Raw genomic sequence first — 23,503 nt, forward strand, 5'->3', positions numbered from 1 at the left:
AAACACCACTATTGTATCTGCTACCACCACCACCCACCATTCTGTGTGTAAAAATAAATATCCTCTGCACATCTCCTTTAAACTTTCCCCCTTTGACTATATGCTCTCTCATCTTTAACATCTCCATCCTGGGGGAAAAAAAGGTTCTGACTGTCTGCCCTGTCTATGCCTCATTATTTTATATCCTTCTGTCAGGTCTCGTCTCAAATTCTAACTCTCCAGAGAAAACAATCCATGTTTGTCCAATCTCTTTTGGCTAATGCACTCTAATCCAGGCAGCATTCTTGTAAAACATTTCTGCATCCTTTCCAATGCCTTCACATCCTTCCTGTAATGGGATAACCAGAACTGTGTACACATGTATCAGGTTTTTGTGGATGGATAAAGAAAGACCAACAGTTGGATTTCCAAAAGGTATTTAATAGAGAGCACACAAAACTTGTCTGTTCCAGATAAAAGCCCATGATTGTGGGAGTGATATACTGGCATGAACAGAGAATTGGATATTAATGAATCATGATAAATGGGTCATTTTCAGGTTAGTGAATTGTAGCCTATGGGATCATTGTCGGAAGCTCAACTATTAATGATCAAAGTACCAAGTGCATATTTAATCAAATTTATTGATGATATAAATTTGTTTGTAAAGCAAGTTGGAAGGAAGACCAAGTCTGGAAAATATAGAGGTTCAGAGAGTGACAAAAAAATTGGCATGATTATAAAAGGAATATAAAGTTCATTGGCTTTGGAAGTAATGTAAAAGAGCTGAATATTGTTTATATAGAGAGAATCTGCCGCTGAAAAAATATTTTTGCACATGAAATGGCAACAGTTTCATTCAGTTACAAGTAATCGTGAAGGCAAATGGAACATTGACATTTCATGCAAAGAGGATGGACTAGAAGAGACGGGAAGTCTTTACAATTGTACGGAGTATCAGTAAGAATGGACTTGAAGTACTGTGCGCAGTTCTGGCTGCCTTATTTATATCGAACGCATGCTAGAAAGTAGAATAAAGAAGCGGGACAGGCAGCATCTCTGGAGAGAAGGAATGGGTGACGTTTCGGGTGGAGACCCTTCTAGACTTGAAACATCACCCATTACTTCTCTCCAGAGATGCTGCCTGTCCCGCTGAGTTACTCCAGTATTTTGTGTCTACTTTCGATTAAAACCAGCATCTGCAGTTCTTTCCTACACAAATAGAATAAAGGGATTGATTCATGAGGAAAGATTTGGCCTATACACATTGCAGTTAAAGAATGAGATTACCTTACTGAGTAAATTGTAGGAGCATGATAAAGTAGGAGCTGTTAGGATAGGACAACTTAGAAACAGAGGGTATACTTTCACAATAATGGGGTTGCCTATTTAAAACAGATGAGGAAGAATTTCTTTGCTTATGGTGTCATGAAGCATAATTGTCCAGCCCAACCTTGACTATGTTCAGATTTTTGTTCTATTCGGGAGTAGAACGTAATGGGGAAGTAGCAGGAAATTGGAGTTGAGGCTAAATCAGATCAGGTATAATTTTATTGAACGATAGAGGATTTTGCTCCATTTTCGATGACCTCATTCTGTGCAATGAGTTTATGACAGGATCTAATGATCATAGATACAGGCATTCCAATACTAATTATAACACACTGCACTATAAAGACTATATCCAGAATACAGATGTTAATTGCCCCATTATTGGACACACGGTGCTGGAGTAACTCAGCGGGTCGGGCAGCATCTCTGGAGAACATGGATAGTTGATGTTTCGGGTCAAGACCCTTCAGACTGATATATTATATCAGTATTATAATTATATAAATATAATCCTTCATCCCCATTGTAATCCATCAAAAGTTATATTGTCTAATACAAAATAACTAATTGTTTCTGTGTGATTCAATGTAAAGGGTTTAATTCCACCTCAGCATACAGTGTTTGTAATTTAAACCTCCAAATAATTCATCATGAATACAGTAGATATTACTCAGAATAATCCAGCATAATGCTTATAACTAACCTTGTAACAATCAAGTGGAAATCTGTGTAATCCAGCACAACCCCACCATAGTGAAACACAGTACAAAACCTGTAATCATTGCCCCATATAATTCAGTTCAAGTTTTGAATTTATCTTTATAATCCAGCAGAAGGGCTGTAATTTTCTCCTCATAATAGTGCAGATTCAGAATTACTCGTTATAATCTAATATTAAGTCTGTAATTACCTATTATATTCCAGCACAAAATGTATCGTAAAACCTGGTTGCATTAAATTGTAATACACTGTGGGGTTAGTAATCACATTGCTGTATAAATCATTTGAACGACTAATTGTCTTCATTTTAATTGATTATCTAGCTTGTAATCACATCTGAATAAACCGAGAGGATGGAATATAAGAGAAGGGAAGCCTTGCTCCAATTGTACCCAGTTTTGGTGGAAGTGCACTTGAAGTACTGTGTATAGTTCTGGCCTATAAAATTATACTAAAAATAAGTTGGAGCAAAGCCTGTAATTACACCTCAATGTAATTTTGTATGATGTCTCTATTTATATCCTGATGCTTCTGTGTTACTTTGTTCAAATTCAACTTTGGCATTGCTTTTTAAAATTTTCATTGATGCCAAAATGTCAAAGGTATGTCAATAGACACATAACTGTACTCCTAACACTTTCACTTGGGTTTTTTAAATCTAATTATATGCATTTATGAACTTTTTACACCAAATGGGTGTCCAATTGGGCAAGTATAATTCAATGATATATGTAATTAGCCATTTGTTCCATCTCAATGATGGCTTGATATTTCTTACTGATCTGAAAAGAGTTCATTCATTGACAGGAAAAGAAGACTGTAATGATGACAGAGGATCGGGGAAAGTAGCTATTCCGAGGGAGGTCGCAGTCACTCTCAACTCCCCTGGTCCTTGAGACTTGCATGTCTGACACTTAAAACAGGGTTTCCATATTGGCTTCTCTTACAACTGCTGGCCTGCTGTTTGTCCCTTTCGATCTTGGTTTGTATGAGAGAGAGCAATTGTGAGAGTTGTTGAGGGCATACGGTGCTGTCAGAGTACATATAAAACTGGTGAATGTCGGGTGAAGGAAATAATTATAGAGATGGAAACTATGCTCTTGAGTCAGTGACTGAGTAATGCTGGTGTAGTGGTCGAGTCATTGCTGTTGTGTGCCAGAGACAACGCAAAAAGGGATTGGAGGATGTTGTAAAAGCAGTACGAGTGTGAGAGTGATGGCATCGAGGGTACAAAGGGAGAGGATGATTCTTGTCAACTCAGTCATAATACGATGCACCTGAAACTACAGAATATGACAAGGGATACTTTAACAAATGGAAGAACAGACTCACGGGAGAGAAATACTCTGTTGCATTGTCGCATTTGGGAGTGAACAGCTGCTTTGGGAGTTCTTGTGAATCACTGCAATAGGCCAGAAATAGATGCAGAAGTGAAGGACTTCAGCCAAAAATAATGTATCATTCTGAGGAGTCAAGGCAGCAAGAGGACTTTAGATAAGCATGGGGTGGTGGATAGACCTTGGGTGAACATGGCATCGGATCTCTTCATAACCAGGGCTAAAATCTACCTGGTGGTAATGGTTGATTATTTTTGTATCTAATAGCGATAGTCTATTCACTTTGTAGAGGAGCAGAAGAAGCTCACGTAGATTATCGTGTAGTCTCTTCATCAAGGCCTTTGGTAAGGTTCCACATGGTGGGCTTCTTTGGATTCCTGGGATCCAAGGACAGCTGGCTAACTGGAGATAGAATTGGGTTCATGGAAGGAAGGCTGGCCTGTGACTAGTAAAGGATTGTTTCTGAACCAATTGCTGTTTGCGGTTTATATTAACGATTTGGATTAGAATGTAGAATGCATGATTAAGTTTGTAGATGACAGTAAAGTGGATAGTATCGTAGCAATGAAGATGGTTATCACAAATTACAGCAGGATCTTGATCAGCTCGGCAAGTGGGCTAAGGAATGACTCATGGAATTTAATGCAGATAAGTCTGAGGTGTTGCATTTGGGAAGTTAAACAAGGACAGGACCTTCACAGTGAATGGTAGGGCCTTAGGGAGAGTTGTAGAGCACAGGGATCTTGGTGTACAGGTACATTGTTCCCTGAAGGTGGCATCGCGGGTAGATGTAATTGTAAGGAAGGTTTTTGGCACATTGGCCTTCGTCAGTCAGAGTATTAAGTATAGAAGTTGGGATGTTAAGATGCAGTTGTACAAGATGTTGGTGAAGCTACATTTGGAGTATGATGTTCAGTTTTGGTCACCCTGCTCTTGGAAGGATGCCATTAAGCTGGAAATAGTGCAGAGAAGATTTACAAGGATGTTGCCAGGTCTCAAAGGCCTGCTATACAGAGAGGTCGGGCAGGCCTGGACTTTATTCTTTGGAGCACAGGAGGCTGAGGGGTAATCTTATAGAGGTATATAAAATCATGAGGGGGAATAGATAGGGTGAATGCAGTCTTTTACCCTGAGTTGGGGAATCAAGAACCAGTGGATATGGGTTTAAGGTGAGGGAGGAAAGATTTAATAAGAACCTGAGGGGCAACATTTTCACTCATAAGGTGGTGGGTAGTTGAGGCAGGTACTATAACAATTTGTAAAGGAAAAGTCGACAGGCACATGTATAGGAAGTTTTATAGGAATGTGGGCAAGTGGGACTAGCTTAGATGGGCATCTTGGTCCCCCTGTCATATGACTCATGGCAAAGAGATATCCCATAGTCAGTGTTTACTTCTAGCCCAGACCATAAGCCGCAGAACTGCCAATAAAGAATGGCTGTACCAACAACTCAAAGCTGCTGGTCTAAGATTCCACCTGAAATAAGCAGACAGAGAAGAGAGAAATGGAAATACCCTGTCTCCAAAAGGAGACCTAAGGAGGTGTCACACCTTAAGCCAGGTGAAATGGTAAGAATTCAACTTGTAGTACAGCTGATGTTTCACAGCACTACTGATCTGGGTTCAATCCTGACCTTGGGTATTGTCTGTGTGCAGTTTGCTTGTTCTCTCAGTGACTGCCTGGGCAGTCTACTGGAGTAGAAATGGAGCAAAAATTAAAGTGAGAGGCAACTAGGAAGCTCGGGGTCATCTTTAAGGATAGAATGGACATGTTTAGCAAATCCATTACCAAATATGCTTTTTGTTCTCCAGTGTGGAGGAGACTACACCCTGAGCACTGAATGCGGTTCACAAAATCTGAAGAAATCCCAAAGAATTGTTTCTTCATCTGGTAGGACTATTGGGTCCAGGGATTGTAAAAGTGGAAGAGGTTGAAGGGTTGGGTATTATATTTTCCGTTGTCTTAATAGAAGCTGCCTTGGGAGGGAAGTGAATGCTGGTGAAATTGTAAGGGTGACTCAGCGATTTGTCCCGACCCAAAAATTCACCTGTCCATTCCATCCACAGATGCTGCCTGACCCGCTGAGTTCCCGCAGCAGTTTATATTTTGACCAAGATTCCAGCATCTGCTGTTTCTTTTGTCTCCAGGGAGTTGTAGAAAGGGTGGTGTACTCGAAAGCATCAGAAAATGCTTCTGTGGAACAGAGAGAGAAAACATTGAGTTTTTGAAAGGTTCTGTGTGGAGAGGTTTGGGCGACCATGCGGGAAGGAGGTGGGAAGGAAGGAGTGGGCTGTTTGTGGCTGAGATGAAATGTTAATAGGTTTTGACGAGATGAGCATGAAGTCTACAGATGTCATGAAGAAGAATTAAATGTTGAGGACCTGGATTCATCAATCTGGTGAGATCATGGCATTTATTCCTAGGGCTGTTTCTCCTTCAAGATACTTCCCTGGTGGGTGTGCCTGGCTGTAGCCTGTGAAGCTCTCCATGGTCCCTGAGCACAAAGAACATCCCACCAATGGGCAGGGTTCTACACCACATATACTGCTCCAATCATTGCTCCAGCCTTGTTTTATAAAGCAGCGCTCTCCAGAAGTTATAAGAATGCTACCTGGTTTCAGCACTTTTTGAGCCCTGCTTCTGAGGTTGCAGCTGTGTATCTATGTACAGGCAGCTGCTGGAGCAGAAATAACATGTGCAATACCAGGGAATTCAACAATGCTATTTTCTAACTATCTTAATGATTCTTTTTTTAAAGCAGTGTTCGCAAATCACATTGTTATTTTACAGCAGGTAAAAAATAGCAGTAGAATTTACATGCAGTATCTAATTCTCAAGTCGATCCGTTTAGCTTCATTGTGCAACTCAACTTTTATACTCTCGTGCTTATTTAATGCAAAAGGAAAGGTTGTTCCAAAAGGAGGATACATTTTGTTTTTAATGAACTCCAAGTGCACATTAATGTTTTCCTTGATTGTTTTTTAAAAACCTCTCCATAACCAAGGTTAAATCTCTTAGTTGCTAGCTTGTAGTTGCTGGACATATCTTTACATCTCATTTTTAATACAAGAGTGTTATATTTGCCATTTTCCAGTCTCTGGCAGTACCGCTTTAAAATGGAGGATGCAATAAACCACCTTGTCAAATGGATAGCGACCTTCAGTGCCACCTCCCTCAATAAAATGAGAGGCATTCTCCTCCCTCACATCTGGTGACGTCATTACTTTAAGCATAGGTAGATATTCTAGGATTGTTCCTTGTTAGTTTTCACCTCCTTTCTTCTCTGTTTAATCCCATTTTATTGAGATTATGACAGCATTCTCTTCCTGTGTAAAGATGGTTGCAAAGTGGTTGTACTATTTCAGCCATGCCTTCGGCCTCTTTATCCCTAATCCCACAATGTCTCTGCTGAACTCGATGCCAAGTTAAAGTAATCTCCTCCGTCTGTACGTGATGCATATCCTTTCATTCCCTCTTACCACCTACTTCCTCTTACTACCCACTTGCTACTCAATACTGACAGAAGATTTTTATATTTACCTTCATTTTAACTGCCTACTATTTTAAATTTACATGTCATGCAAGGAGAGGTACATTGCATTGGAAGTTTGGGGAAGGTTCACCTGATTTGACTTGTGTGGGAAGGCACCAGTTCCACCTACACACTGGAGTTGAGAAGAATGAGAGATGATCTTGTGAAACATGCGATTGTGAACGAGCTTGACAAGGTAGATATTGAAAGGATGTTTCACCACATGGAGGAATATAGACCTAAGGAGCATAGTTATTCTTACTTTTTAGGGACACTTATTTTGGTTAAACTTATGTTTTTTTAGAATGTGGCCACTTATTTGGGACTGATATGAGGAAGTATTTTTTCTATCTATTTTTTCTTTCCCAAATAGCAGTAGCTTTCCTTGAGCTACTACTGTAATCCTGTTCCAATCAACATTTGGGTTTATTGACCTGCTGAGTTTCCCCAGCACTTGTGATTTGCTCAAGATTTTTGGATGACAATAAAGGCTATTCTGATTCTGAAGATTGCAGTATCTGCGGATCCTTGTGTCTCCATTGTATATCAATGAACTTTTCAGTAGTTTCCCTGCGGATTTGTTCACCCTCTGACATTATTCAACATAATTTAAGACAAATGGATTCTGTCACTTGATTTGCCAAGGATGTCTCACCCTTATCACAATAATGTCTTGCCTTTCCAGGTCCTTATCAACACCCAGCCTCTGTATCCCACACTTCATTCTTTGACATTTCCGCCACTTTCAACGTGATCCCACCACCAGTCACATCTTCCCACCCCTATCCCTTTCTGCTTTCTGCAGAGGCTGCTCCCTCTGCAACTTGTTGGTGCATTCATCTCTTCCCACCCAAACCACCCTCTACCTAGCTATTTTCCTCTGCAACCACAGAGGATGCAACACCTGTCCCTGTACCTCATCCCTCACATCCATCCAGGGACCACAGCAGCCCTTCCAGGTGTCGGAGGCTCACATGCACCTCCTCTAACCTCTTTCACTGAATTCAGTAGATGAGGTGTGAGACTGGCCTCCGTTACATTGTTGATACCAAGCGTAGACCAGGCAACTGTTTCCCCACACATTTTTCTGCTTGTTCCGCCAAGGCCTGCTGGATCTCCTAATTGCTAACCATTTTAACGTCCCTTTCCCATTTCCAGACTGACCTGTCCTGGGCTTCCATTGCCAGAGTGAGGCCACTCACAAACTGGAGGAACAGCACCTCATATTCCGCTTGTGTAGCTTACAACCCAAAGGTATGAACAATGAATTCTCCAATTTAGGAACCTTTCCAACAACCCCCTTTTCTCCACCCCCCCCTCTCTTTCCCGTGCCCCACCTGGATGTGCACACGTTTTTCCCAAAATCCCTCCTCTTTCCCCTTCCACCTTCATCCCATCCTCTGGCTTCACATTTCATTCGTCTTCTCTCCTTTCTCATAGCCTTTTGTCGCCTTTCCGTCTCTAGCCTTTGTCCACCCATCTGCCAATCAACCCCTCCACCCACACCTGTATCCACCTATCGCTTGCTTGCTGTTGTCCCGCACATCCACCTCTCTTCCAGCTTTCTATCCCTAACTACAATCACTCTGAAGAGGGGTCCTGACTAGAAACATCGCCTATCCATTTTCCCCAGAGATGCTGCCCGGCCCTCTGAGTTACTCTGGCAATGTGCGTCTTTTTTTTAACAATAATATCTTCCTTTATTTCAACCACCTTACTTTTTCTTGCCTATCTTTTCGGAACACCTTGCTCCTGGAACACAGAATACCTAGTCCTGCCCTTTTTTGTTGAACCTTGTTTCATTTATTACAATATTATCATAATCCCACATCTATTTGCATTTGCTGCTGACTAGCATTTCATCACCATACAATGTCTTGAGGCACATGCACTCTAAATCCATTTATGTATTTCCTTTTATTTGCTCACAGCTACTGCTATATATCTTTCCTTAGTGCGCCTTATTCCTTAACCTGAGCCGATTTGTAGTACATGAAGATTTTAGATTGTGCAGGAATATTAGCTAGAATGGTTTTCAGGATAAGGTACTTCAGTTAAACTGGGGAAATTGAGGTTGTTTATCTTGCTCAGCTGGAAAGAAATTTATTCTAGAACTAGGGGAGATCATGATGGGTTTAGATAGATAAAGAGAAGTTCAGTTGGTGGGTAGTTTGAAGATCAGGGGCAGGGTTGGATTGAAAGCAAATGAGAGGCAGCTTGAGACTTTTAAACAGGGTGTGGTTATGATATGGAATTCAGGGGCATTAAGGGTGATATAAATAGTCAGTAGAGGCTTTAAAAAAACAAATTGATAGGTGCCTGAGGAAGCTAACTTGCTCAGCTGTGGAGAAGGGGTCTGGTGTGATTATTCAGTAAGGAGTTGCCATGACATTGGTCGGACCAATGCATCTGCAATAACTCTTATCATTAGATTTAACTACATATTAAAAATCACAATATATTTTTGGGACTGAATCTAAGTTTGGAAGTACAAGATGTAAGTCTGAAATCTGGAGTAATATATATCATGGTTCAGTTGCTACTTTATGATGCATTTACGCTTGGGATGGGGTTGAACTGCTGCAGTTTTACTTTTGCAAGTTATGTGACCGTACCACACTGGTGATAAACTGCATTTACATTGTTTATTCCACAATCGCAGTTGGTGTCTCATTTCTGTATCTCTAATTGTTGGGCATTCTCTTGCTCAGGGTGCCGTGTTGACACTGTGTTGCAGAGGAGGATGGGAAAGAGGAGGTGCCTACAAGCAGAGCCGACGCTCGAGCAGAAGATAGCAGCAGGTTGCTGTGGAGTAAAGAAGCCTAAGCTATCGGGCAGCAATGTGCACAACCAGCTGAATCACTCAGGCACCGGCCTAGGCTGTGGCTCGGTGTCTAGTCTGCAGTCTGGAACAGCCCTGGGGAACCACCACAACTACAGCCAGAACCACAACTACAGCCAGAACCATTGCGAGAGGAACAACAGGGAGAGCAATGGGAACCTGAACTCCTTAAACTCTACACTCAGCTCAGTGACTGGGCTGATTGCAGTGGGAAGTCGTCCAAACGGGACTGGACACAGTGGGACCAGTGGACTGAATGTGAGGAACTTGGTGGTGACCGCAGAGATGTGCTGCTACTGCTTTGATGTGTTGTACTGTCATCTGTATGGATTCCCACTGCCCCGATCACCCAGGTTCACCAATGACCCATAGTGAGTACTGCAGTATAAGGATAAACTGTTAAGAGAAGCAAGCACTTCCCCATTGAATGCTTCTCATTTCGGGACAACAGTGAAGAACAAGGTTAAGTCCACTCCAGTTTAATAGAAAATCTGTGTGGCATTGTGCACCATGTTCTCTTTTCAGCTCTTGTATCTGGCTCCAAATTAAATTGAATGATTTTGCTCTTTGGATAATTAAATTATGCAATGAGTTGGGTGAACCTTATCCTACTCTGATGCACCCATGGACTGTGTTCTTCCACATAGGATGTGCTGTTCTCTGTCATTGTTCTGTGGGAAAACACAGGATGTCAGTAATACTGATATCCTGCCCATGCCTATCAAGTTGAATAACAGCATTACATTGTTAGGGACCTGAGTGCAAAATTATTTTTGGTCATCTTTTCTTTTAAGAGATGATCTCAGATCTAACACATCTACCTGTGCCAGATACATTTGGCTGTGGTTTACCTGTTGTTGCTCAAGTCACATGGACACAGTTCCGTGACCAGCACTGGTTTTACAAATGCAGGTCAAGAACTGTTTCAAAGCTGTTTACTTGCCATTACCAAGGCTTTTCAGGTGCAATGTATTATTTTGACATTGTGTAAGATCACGTATGTGCAGTCGGGAGTACAAATTTACAAAGTCTTGATCCCTTGAACTTATCCCTCCACAGATGCTGCCTGACCAGCTGAGATACTCCAACACTTTGAGTGTTGTTCAAGATTCCAGATCTGCAATTCTTTGTGTCACCTTGAAATTTATTATATTTTCCTCTTAGGAGGTGATGGAGTAACTGAAATGGTGAAAACATGGATTGTTTCCTTTGCACCTTTACAATTAGGAAATAGGAAGAAATTATCGCTTAAAACAAAAAAGTTACAATTTTTATTTGACTTCGCGACTGACCAAATGAGAGTCTATTCTTTGTGTTTGTTGATGTTGAGATGAGTTTATCATTGACTTTTAATAGTTTAACGAAATGGTGTTTGGTAAAACACAAGGTCATGCAAAACATGTATTAATGTGATGTAAAAGAGAAAAAAACAAGAATTTTGTGAAGATCACCACCACCATTGTTCTAATACTTCCTTGATACAAAGAAACCCGGGAATGTAGATTGAAGGCAGTAAGAACTAGAATAACTGGCAACCCAGAGCTAATTTCTCCCCAAAAGTTGGTCAACATGTTGTGCAAACCTACTGCATTGAACTGAGTAAGGAAGAAAGGGATGGAGAAAGTAGGTGGACATGTCCCTGACATCTGGAAATAAATGACATTTCATTGCACTTTTCTGGGGAAAATCAGCAGACTAGGTTAGAACTGTTATTTATGCAGTGCTTTATATGAGCCCAGTCCATCCCAACATAGGCCATGACCACTGTTGATGCACAGTATAGTTAATGTGACTGGATCAAGTAGCACTTGGAATCTTTTGCATTCAATTGAGTGAACTGGTTTATTATCTCATCTGAGATCATAGCATTGCAGCACTGCCTCGCTAATGCATTACATTGCAGCACATTGTAGTATTTGTTGTAAATCGGATTTGATTGAGACAAGGTTTAGACTCCTGATCATGAGTGTCTAAGTTTGGGAACATTCGGGAAATCCAGTGCAGAATTTCCAAAGGAAAGCTCATAGCACAAAGTGTGCCTGCTGTTAATTGTTCTTGATCCAACGGGACATTTTAGCATCTGGCCACCTCATTATTTTAGTGGAAAATCTACAATGAATCCAAGCTGTAGGTATGAATATTCTGATTTTAAATCTGTCAGAATTTCATTAGGTTTTCAAGTTGGGTACAGAGAAGAAAAGTTGGAATAGTTTAGTCTTGCCGTTATAATCAAAATAATGAAAGGTCCTGTTGCAAACCTTATCTCTGGTAGATTTTATTTATACTGATTAGACTGAGGTTAGGGACCTTTCAGAGCTAAATTTCTAAGAGCACAGAAACTCAGACACATTTATGACATTTTTACTCTCAGCAATCTCCATGCTGTCTACTGCAGGCACTGGTCTGGTGATATTTTTTACTTTTTGTACTATCAACATCCGCAAGTGAAAGGAAATAAAATGTGGCCTGTTTTATAATAAACAAAACTGCATGCAGTAATTAACGAAGCCATATTCATAGGTGACATGATAGAGTTGTTTTGAAAATGGCATTTTGTTTCGCATAATCATAATCACCTGACAGCAGAAATCAGATTTTGGTTTTGTATAATGTAAACATAGACATAGAAAATAGGTGCAGGAGGAGGCCATTTGGCCCTTCGAGCCAGCTCCGCCATTCATTGTGATCATAGCTGATCATCCTCAATCAGTAACCCGTGCCTGCCTTCTCCCCAAATCCCTTGATTCCGCTAGCCCCTAGACCTATATCTAACTCCAAGGAATTGGCCTCTAATGCCTTCTGTGGCAGAGAATTCCACAATTTCACAACTCTCAGTTTTAAATGGCCTCCCCATTATTCTTACACTGTGGCCCCTGGTTCTGGACTTCCCCAACATTGGGAACAATTTTCCTGCATCTAGCTTGTCCGGTCCTTTTATAATTTTATGTACTTGGATGGTGATTGGGGGAGTAATACCAGTTCTGTTTCGAGTGGATAGGACTGGACAGAGTTGATGTGGAGAGGATGTTTCCAGAAGTGGGTGAGTCTAGGACCAGAGGACATAGCCTCAGAAAAAAGGACATTCCTTTAGAATGAGTATTTCTCCTCTGTATTTACCGAGGAGAAAGACAGCAGGACGGGTGAAATTGGAGCAGTCACTGGAAGTGTCGAGAGCAGTCAGGGTTACCGTCGAAGAAGTACTGAGGTACTGTCGTGTTTGAAGGTAGACAAATCTCCAAGGCCTGATCAGATGCATCTGAGGACATTGCGGGAATCTAGAGAGGAAATTGTGGGAGCCTTGGTTGAAATTTAGGTGTCGTCCTTAAATACAGGAGAGGTGCCGGAAGACTGGAGGGTGGCAAATGTGCCTCTTTTCAAGAAGGGCTGCAGGGAAAATGCTGGAAACTATAGGCCGGTGAGCTTAACATCTGTAGTTGGTACGTTACTGGAGAGTATTCTTGAGGGATAGGTTATACCGGCATTTGGATGGGCAAGGGCTGATTAGGGATAGTCAGCATGGTTTTGTACGTGAGAGGTCGTGTCTCACAAATCTGATTGATTTTTTAGAAGACTTGACCAAAAAGGTTGATGAGGGCAGAGCTGTAGATGTTGTGTACATGGACTTCAGTAAGGCGTTTGACAAGGTTCCGCATGGTAGACTGCTGTGGAAGGTTAGATCGCATGGGATCTAAGGAGAGATAGCTGAATGGATAGCAAATTGGCTCCATGGAAAGAAGCAGAGGGTGATGGTGGATGGTTGCTTCTTGGACTGGTGTGCCCCAGGATTCGGTGCTGGGCCCATTACCGTTTGTCATCTACATCAATGATTTAGATGAGAACACACAGGGCAAGATTAGCAAGTTTGCTGAAGATACAAAAGTTAGTGGTTTTACAGAGAGTGAAGATGGTTGTGAAAGATTGCAGCAGGATCTGGATCGATTGGCCAGGTGGGCAGAAGAATGGTTGATGGAATTTAATACAGAAAAGTGTGAGGTGTTGCATTTTGGGGTGTCGAACAAGGGCAGGACTTGCACAGTAAATGGTAGGCCTTTGGGTAGTGTTGTAGAGCAGATATCTAGGAGTACAGGTGCATGGTTCCTTGAAGGTCGAGTCGCAGGTAGATAAAGTGGTCAAAAAAGCTTTTGGCACTATGGCCTTCATCAGTCAGAATATTGAGCATAGAGGTTGGGAGGTCATGTTGCAGTTGTATAAGACGTTGGTGAGACTGCATTTAGAATATTGTGTTCAGTTCTGGGCATCATGTTATAGGAAAGATATTGTCAAGCTTGAAAGGGTTCAGAAGAGATTTATGAGGATGTTGCCAGGACTAGAGGGTGTGAGCTATAGGGAGTGCTTGAGTAGCCTTGGTTTCTCTTCCAGGATGAGGGGAGATCTTATAGAGGTATACAAAATCTTGAGAGGAATAGATTAGGTAGATGCACAGAGTCTTTTGCCCAGAGTAGGGGAATCGAGGACATAGGTTCAAGTTGAAGGGGAAAAGATTTAATAGGAATCCGAGGGGTAACTTTTTCAAACGAAGGGTGGTGGGTGTATGGAACAAGCTGCCATTGGAGGTAGTTGAGGCTGGGACTATCCCATCGTTTAAGAAACAGTTAGACGGGTTAATGGATAGGTTTGGAGGGATATGGACCAAGCGCATGCAAGTGGGACTAGTGTAGCTGGGACATTGTCCAGTGTAATATCTTAGCTACAACGTATAATGAAGAATATTCTGAATTCCTAGATTCTTTATCGATATTAATGTTAAGAAGGAGGGATGAAGAGTTATGCCCAGAATATCTAACAAATTATGGGCAAGATGTCTCTTGTGTAAATGCTGAGGTAAAAATAAGGAGCTTGATATTCTGAGGGGCCACATTTATCCTCTGATTTCAAAGCACTGGGCCTCCTGCCTGCATGTTAGATGGATCTGTGCAATAATCAGTATCAGTGGGATGTCCATAAAACCTGATTCTATTATGTAGGAATGAATGGCTTTGTGTTTTCTAGCCCATTGTTTGTAACATGGAAGATGGGCCGAGATAAACGCCTGCGAGGCTGCATTGGGACCTTCTCTGCCATGAATCTCCATTCGGGACTCAGGGAATACACACTTACCAGGTAAGGACTCTCAAATCTTCAATAAAAAATGGAAACTAATCCAAGATGAGGACTTAAAGACATTGTCGACCCAGCAGGAAAATGTACTCTCGTAACTTATTTGTGTTAGCAAAATGTGCAGTAGTGTTTATGCAGCACACAAACTAGTTGAGTTGAATGGAGACACAAATGACTTTCTAGCTCTTGGCCACCCCTTCCCCATTCCTACTAGCTATCTTCCCTCCACTCCATCAGTCAGAAGAAGGGTCCCGACCAGTGTTTTTTGCTCCAGATTTTTATTGTTCTGATAAGAACTGTAATTTAAACAAATGGTTGAATTCCTAACATTCATTGATCTTTTGGTATTGCTAACAACCTGCACTCCGCATATCACAGATTTTGAGCTTCTCCTTCAAGCACAGTGGGAGGTAATCCATTGGCTTTCTAAAATGTCCGAACTTTATCGGTATCTTTCTCTTCTCACAGTGCCCTTAAGGACAGTCGCTTCCCTCCGCTGACTCGCGAGGAACTTCCCAAACTCTTCTGTTCTGTTTCGCTGCTCACTAATTTCGAGGATGCCAGCGATTACCTGGACTGGGAGGTAATGGAATTCCAGTTCAAACTTGTTGTCACCACAGGAGGCTGGGAGGGGCAATCCTTTTGAAATTGAATAGAAAATGATTCAAATGATGCAATTTTCTCCTGTGTCCTCAATTTCCCTTTGAAGGTGCTAATTTGTTCCAGAATAAAGATCCTGGAATTTGGGCAGCTTTCTTTAGGAAAGAAATATTGGCTTTCTGTGCATCTAGGCTTTGAACAGGGAGTATGGCGACTGGAGGTTGGGTGTTAAGATACAAAGCTGGAGCTTGACCTTGTGCATCTGCCCACATGTGCTGTTCAGATGAGGCCATTATGTAATATTTCTTTTGGTGCATGGAAATCCATCACGGTTATCACAGACTAGCGACTAGAAAATCTGCACCAGCTCACAGGATTTCTATTTGCCAATCATTAAGGGGACACATCTTTTATAACCCTTTCAGAATTCGTAGGTATATGAAACCTAAAGAATGCAGTTTGCAGGTTGCATTTCACTAGCTGTGTCAACCTTAGCTCATTATCTGGGGTTCTTGCCCTGAATACATACTGTGTATCACATAACGTTGAGCATGCAAACAGTGCAGTAGCAGGCAATACTCACATGGTCAATTTTGGATGAAAGTGTTTGAAACTCAGTGTGTCCTGTCAAATGTATGTGAAAGATTCAACAAAGCCCCTGTTGAAAAGTTATAAATACAGCCCGGAAACAGCCCCTTTGGCCCTAAGCTTGTCCCATTTGCCTGCTTTTGCTTTTTATCCCTCAAAACTTTTTCTATCAATTTACATCTCCAAGTATCATTTAATTGTACCTGTCTCAACCTCATTTTCTGGTAGTTCATTTCGTAATGCTGCATGCTGCAAAGTTGTTCCTCAGGTCCCTTTCAAATCTTTCCCCTCTCAGCTTAAACCAATGCCCTCTAGTTTCTGATTTCATCCTCCCTAAGACTAACTGTGTGTATTCACCTTATCTTATACATCTCTATTAGGTCACCCCTCAATTGCCTATGCTTCACAGAATATAGTCCTAGTCTGCCCAACCTTCCCCCACAACTCAGGCTCTCAAGTCCAGGGCGTAGTCTCATAAATCATTTTTGCACTCTTTCCTGCTTAAATGACATATTTTCTATCGCAGAGTAACCAAAACTGTACACAATGCTCCAAGTGCAGCATCAACAACATCTCGTACAACTGTGTCTCAATTCTGAAACTCGATAACCCGAGTGCCACATTCACCATCCTGTCTATCTGTGACAACACTTTCAGGGAAGCTTTGTACCTGTACTCTGTCCTAAAACACAACCCAGGGGCCTACCATTCATGAAGGTCTTGCCTTGCTTTGACTTCCCAAAATGTAACACATTCCACTTATCTGAATTGAATTCCATTTGGCATTCCTTGGCCCATTTACATAGCCAATCAAAATCCCACAGTAAATGTTGAATGATAACCTTGTTCATTGTCTATGAGATCAGCTATTCTAATGTCATCTCCAAACGTACTAGCCATGCCTTTAACATTCTCAAATGAATGGTTCATAAAAATGATGAGAAGCAATTGGTCGAACACTAATCCCTACGGCATATCACTAGACACTGGTGTCCAAAAACCAGTCTTTTGCCATCTATCAACCATGCAATCTACAACCTTGTCCGGCCTACAACCTTGCTAAAGTCTGTATAGACAACGTTCATTGCCCTGCCCTCATCAATCCTCTGGTTACCTCTTCAAAAAAATAACAGGTGTGAGATGCAATTTTCCATGCACAAAGCCATACTGACTATCTCAAATCAGTCCTTGTCTATCCATATGTTAGTAGATCCCATCCCTCTCAATCTCTTCCAGTAACTTGCCTACCACTGATGTCAGGCCTGAAGTTCCCTGGCATGTCCTTGCTGCCCTTAGTAAATAATAGTACAACAGTAACCATCTTCCAGTCTTCCAGAACGTCACCTGTAGCTAAAGATGATGTAGATATCTACGCAAGGGCCTTGTAGTATCTGTACTCTTGAACAATGAGCTGCCAGACCTGTCCTGCTTTCAGCCATGTTTCGTTATGGCTGTAATATCCCCATGCTCTATGTCAATCCATGCCCCGAGTTCATCCGCTTTACTTGTAGAGCCTGTCTGTTGAAACGCATGCAGTTTAAACTACCGGTCTTTCCTCTCACTTTGCCGTGCTCCTGGCTATCCAAGACTAATCTTGCTTTCTTTTGACTGCGGTATTTGTCCTCAACTTCTCATCTGCCTGTGAGTAGTCCTTATTCATGTTAGCTGAATCTCCTGAGGCAGCGTGACATATAGGTGGAGTGGATGGGGAGGAGGCTGGTTTGCGTGATGGACTGGGCTACATTCACAACTCGCTGCAATTTCTTATGCTCTTTGGCAGGGCAGTTGCCATACCAAGCTGACAGGACGGTGCAACAGTGGAAATTCGTAAGAGTCATTGGAGACCAAGAGCCCGAATCCTTGCCCACTGCACAATCTCCTGCCGTGCTTTCATTTGACCTATTCTATTTCTATCACCAACAGCACACTGGGTGTAATCCAGCGATTGCAGTCTTTGAGGTCCTGCTTTTAACCTTTCCCTAACTCTCTATGTTGTAGTTCGTGACCTATTAACAGAATAGTCAGACAACCAAAATCATTTAACCTCTTTATTCTACTCATCCAGGTGGGAGAGAGCTTAGATATCGGAGCGTTTAGAAACGCTCAGGAAGCTAGTGTAGTCTCTCTCCGAAAGCTTACATTTACACACCTTTTATACCCTAAATACATGTGCCAGTATTTTTCCATCACTGCCTTATATGGCAAGTTTACAATGCCCTATAAATCTTTATGTGTCTTTCGGGACCTCCTTGTCCATCGTGTCCTTCTTTCTTGGGAACAAAGGGCAGTCCATATGGCAAGATGTTCTTCTTAACACTTCAAAGCTTTGAGGCCAGTTGCTGATATCAGAGGATACAATCAGCCATAAACCGCGCTTCCATGCTGACAACACGATGCCCCAGGAATAATCCGAGCTGGAGCTTTTACACCCCTGCAATAAAACCCACATAGCTGCATTCGTAATGTTAGCCCTTACATCTATACTCTTTATGTTCTGCAGGGCTTCATCCTCAGTTCTGCCATGCTGGGCAATGTTTACCAGTCATCATTCATTGCTGGTTCTTTAATAAAGGAAATTTGTCACACTTAATCTGCCAGATTTATTTGGGATTTCTCATCCTGGGTTGACTCTTCGCTGCCTCTGAAATTACAATAGTTACTTCAAACTGCTATGAGGAAAACAAAACCAGCTTAACACTGATGTACTCACAGAATCATCTATTTTAGCCAATGTTCACAACTCCTGCACCTGTGCTTCAGAATTAACCACACCTCTAGCCATGCTGCTCTAGTACAGCTACATCATTGGAACCTACTAAACACTGTAGAAAATTGTCCAGTACTTTGCACAATGAACAGGACAAATCCAAGCTGGCCATTAACCTTTCCCGTAGGTTCAATCCCGTGATTAGCAAGACCATGTACAGCATTGTCCAGCCTGCTGTCACTACTTATTCAGAGCTGATGGTCAGTTAACGATGTAGCAGAATAGGGGTGATCCAAACATAGAAAAATATCTGAATTTCAGAGCTAAGGCATTAAGGCACCATTTGCCGAAGTGCAGCATCAAGGGCTCCCGTTAAAACTGATTGGAATCAGAAAGATCTGGGTATCGTTCAGGCATAGAACTACTTGGCAAGCAAGATTAGTGCCACAAAAGTGACCACTGCCCAGAGGTACCTGAAAGGGACAACACAAGTAAACGCTGTCTGTATGGTCTTCCGCGAGGCTTGGATAAGGTTCCGCATGGTAGGCTGCTCTGGAAAGTTAGATCGCAAGGGATTCAGGGAAAGCTAGCCAACTGGATAGAGAATTGGCTTCATGGAAGGAAGTTGATGGTGGAGGTTGTTTCTCAGACTGTGACTGGTGGTGTGCCTTGGGGATCACTGCTGGTCCCTTTGCTGTTTGTGTGTTGTATCCACGATTTGGATGAGAATGTACAAGGCATGATTAGTAAGTATGCAGATGACATAAAAGTGGGTGGCTTCGTAGATAGCGAAGGTGGTTATCATAAAACACAGCAGAATCTTGATCAGTTGGGTAGGTGGGCTCAGGAATGGTTAATGGAGTTTAATACAGCTAAGTGTAAAGTATTGCATTTTGGGAAGTCAAACCAGGGCAGGACCTTCACAGTAAATGGCAGGGCTCTGGGAAGTGTAGAGCTGAGGGATCCAGGACTGCAGGTACATAGTTCCTTGAAAGTGGCAAATAATCTCATTCAATGTCATATTGATATTTCACAAGCGCTCATGAACATATGAGGGGGCACAGCTGATGGAGTTGCTGCCTCACAGCTCCAGAGACCCAGGTTCAATCCTGACCTTGGGCACTGTCAATGTGGAGTCTGCACATTCTCCCACTGACTGCGTGGGATTCCTCCGGGTGCTCTGGTTTTCTCCCACAGCTCAAAGATGTGCAGGTTCATTGGCCTCTATGAATTGCCCCAAGTGTGTAGGGAGTGAATGCTAAAACGGAATAACATAGAACTAATGTGATCGATGGTTGGAGTGTACCAATGGGCTGAAGGGCCTGTTTCCATCGTGTATCTATAAACTAAACCAGTTTCACATGTTCTCTGCATTTAAGAATGCAGCCATTCAGAAAGGAACACAGGAAATATCTACCAGACTGTCTGCATTTGTACTTCTACTTGTGATAATTTGCTTATCCACTCCTAGACTGCACATTGATTCCGACAAGCTTTTGTCGAAAGATTTGATATTTTATTTATTTCCCATTGGTTACTCCCCTCCCTGCCTGGAAGATGATAGATCAGCCATCACTGATCCAATAAGACGCATGTTTTGGCTTTACTTTGCGGATTTAGCATTGTGAAAGTAGCTTTTAAAAAAAAATCTGTTCAGCTCATTAACCTTACAGCTTACACCAACCATTTCCTCAATGTCTCAGATCCTGTGTTAACTCAAGAAAAAATTATGGAGTTGTACAATAGCTAGATTAGCATCAGACCGAGGAGAGAGGTTAGCATTTTGAGGTTATTCTTAAAATTGTTAGCCAAATAAACTAACAAGATGGAAATCCTTGATGCTGAACACTGTAAATGGGCTAAGGACTGATCTCAGGTTATTTGCAAAGTGGAATGAAGTGTGTGTTTATCGCCATGCCAAATGTGGGTAGGAGGACTCCCTCCCAATCAGTAGCTGCCTGTTTTTACTTCCAGAAGGTGATATGCTAGAAAGGACAAGAAATGTTGTACTGCACTCTAGCCACCTGGTGCCATAGCTGCATTCCCTGTCTTATCAGCCCATAATAATTATTAATAAACGTCACTTCAATTACACTTCACGCTCGTCATAGACATTAATATATTTTCTTTATTGATCATCCGAATTCAGTAACAAATTGATTATCAGAAATATCTTTTGAAACAGAGCACAGTTTTTGCATTTTTCAAAAATTTTAATGGATCTTGCATAACTGCCAGTTTAAAGCAGGTAAGAATTAGATTACTGACTTACACATAATGTAAAACTTGTAATGACAAATGGTCATTTATAAATTGTCCACCCTCCACACCTCTATATTTGTGCAATCTTACAAATTGTTAGGGATCAAGATATTTAGTGACAAGTATTGGTTTTAATCTGTTCAAATTGGTACAAACGTAGAACCAAAGCCTTATTGCATTTGCTCAATTAATACTCCATTTGTTGATGTTTCTTTCATTATCTTCTGGATTTTACATGCATTAAACCAAGGCTTTTACCACTAATTTCCCTACTTATTCCTCTTCTAACAAGTGCTGTTGAGGATTGATCAAGACATACAGTGGGTGGGGAGAGTTTCAGCAGCAACTCACCAGGCAGATCTGACATCAAGTGACCTAAGTGTTCAATGCTGCCAATAAAACTGCCCACTGTTGTCTGATTCAAATTGAGCAGTGAAAGTAATTGAAACTGCTTGATAAATGAATGGCTCTTTAAAGTTTAAATGATCTAAATCAGAAATTCACAGTGAAAATGTAAGATGCGTGAATGGGAGGAGGAAGTCACACAAGGACATAATGAAGTAGGCCGTTCTATGGTCAATGAAGTGAAGTATGGGTGTCTACTTTGGACCTGAGACCAATCAGAATATAATTAGTAATTAGGTGGTGTGGATCAGCATTGGGTATCTGCGCACAGATCAACTGTAATCCGAAAAGTGACTGAGACATCAGTCAGTGAAAAATAAGGTATATATACAGTACTTGCTCAAAACCTTTGAGGTTCTCCATGTGAGAACTGAGTTTAGCTTTCAACAAGATAAGGGTTTCAATGGCTCAACACATGGCCATCTAAATTATACAAGGATCTAAAGGATATAATTTAAACATTTTGTTTTGAAAACCTTGCTTGAATGGCAAAAAGTTGGGACCAATTATGTTGCATTTGCTTGTACCTTAACTGATCATCATATTTGTAAAAACACTTTACGTATCTAAGTTGCTCATTGTTCCATTCAACATGAACTATCACAGAACCTACTTGGTTCGGTTAGTGTCCATTCTGTCTGCTTTTTCACTCTTTCGGCTGTTTTGTGGGGTTCGTTCCAAGTTAAAATGGGCAATAGGCCCATATTTGCATAGTGAGTAATAGTGAGCTGAATGAAATCTTTGTTATCTTTATAGTAATGGAGTTAAATCTATGTTTAGGTGGGAGTACATGGGATTCGGATAGAGTTTATGAATGAGAAGGGGGCGAAACGCACAGCAACGTACCTACCGGAAGTGGCCAAGGAACAGGGTAGGTGTGAACAGCAGCTTGGCAATTTTCTTTTGACGCTCTGTCTTTTAGTGAGAAATTTTTAAGAAGGATGGAAGAATAGTGGTATTGGTTTATTATTGTTACGTCTACCGAGATACAGTGAAAAACTTTATTTCCGTGCTATCCAGTCAAATCATACTATGCAAGGGTATAATCAAGCCAAACACAAGTACAACAACCATAGAAAGGTACGACTGAAAAGTTTCAGTTTCAGCAGTGTAAAAGTTTTCATGCTTTAACCTGGATGCATTAATTGTTAAAATAAACCAACTTTAACTTTCAGAAAATCAGGGAAACCTCAGCAGGTCTGGCTGCACCTGTGGAAAAAGAAAATAAATTAACGTTTTGGACCGCAGTTCCTTCATCAGAATAGGTGAAAATGTTTTGTTGTGGGCTTCAGCCTGAAGCATAAACTCCGTTTCTGCACTGATGCTGGCTGACCTACTGAGTGTTTCCACCATTTTCTATTTTTATTTCAGATGTCCAGCATCTGCAATTTTTTCTTTATTTTCAGTTAACTTTCTCACATTTTTCCATAATCTTTTTTTCTTGATATGTTATTTAATAGTTTGTGAAGCTTGCCTTAAGTAATTCCAGTTGTAGAGAAAGTGTAAGGAAAGCAGCTTATTTTTCTGTAATAATTACTTTCCCACAGTTGACCTGGTGATTGTAACTTATGTTGTAGGTATTAGCTGGTACCAAGACGTGGATGTGTCTCTGATATTACTTCTGTTTGTGGCATTTGCAATTTTGTGTTGCAGACTGGGACCAGATTCAGACTATAGACTCTCTTCTGCGTAAAGGAGGTTACAAAGCTCCCATTACAAATGAATTCAGGAAAGCAATCAAGCTCACCAGGTCAGTAACGCAGTAAGGCTATCTCTGGAAATGTTTGAATAGGTTGGAGTCTAACGAGATGTCAGCTGTTCAAAGCCAGATTTCCCCAGGTAGAGAAGTTGGGGGTAGAGTCATCGAGTTAAAAGGGATTATATAGCACAGGAACAGGCCCTTTTGTCCAACTTGTGCATGATGACTAAGTTGCTTAACTAGCTTAACAAAGCTAGTCCCACTTATCAGCACCTGACCACTAGTCCTTCTAAACTTTCCTATCCATATACCAGTCTAAATGTCATCACTAAATTTCAAACGTCATTATTGTACCACCTCTTACATATCCTGTGGCAACACA

General features: G+C 41.4%; 1 protein-coding gene across 6 annotated transcripts in view; it reads left to right on the forward strand.

The window, feature by feature from the left end:
• The window catches only part of LOC144599585 (AMMECR1-like protein), a 54,330-nt gene that overhangs the window by 25,395 nt on the left and 5,432 nt on the right, over positions 1-23,503 (forward strand). For 5 of the 6 annotated variants that reach the window (XM_078410644.1, XM_078410645.1, XM_078410649.1 and 2 more), the window contains 5 exons: positions 9,612-10,113; positions 14,753-14,863; positions 15,329-15,443; positions 22,203-22,293; positions 23,076-23,172. In XM_078410644.1, the coding sequence (XP_078266770.1) occupies positions 9,644-10,113; positions 14,753-14,863; positions 15,329-15,443; positions 22,203-22,293; positions 23,076-23,172 (884 nt within the window). In that variant the 5' untranslated portion in view covers positions 9,612-9,643. Of the gene's footprint in view, positions 1-8,058; positions 8,155-9,611; positions 10,114-14,752; positions 14,864-15,328; positions 15,444-22,202; positions 22,294-23,075; positions 23,173-23,503 lie in introns of all 6 variants that reach the window. The other variant, XM_078410648.1, reaches the window with a different exon arrangement.

Source organism: Rhinoraja longicauda, chromosome 13 (genome assembly GCF_053455715.1).
Source record: "Rhinoraja longicauda isolate Sanriku21f chromosome 13, sRhiLon1.1, whole genome shotgun sequence".
NCBI classification, from domain to species: domain Eukaryota; kingdom Metazoa; phylum Chordata; class Chondrichthyes; order Rajiformes; family Arhynchobatidae; genus Rhinoraja; species Rhinoraja longicauda.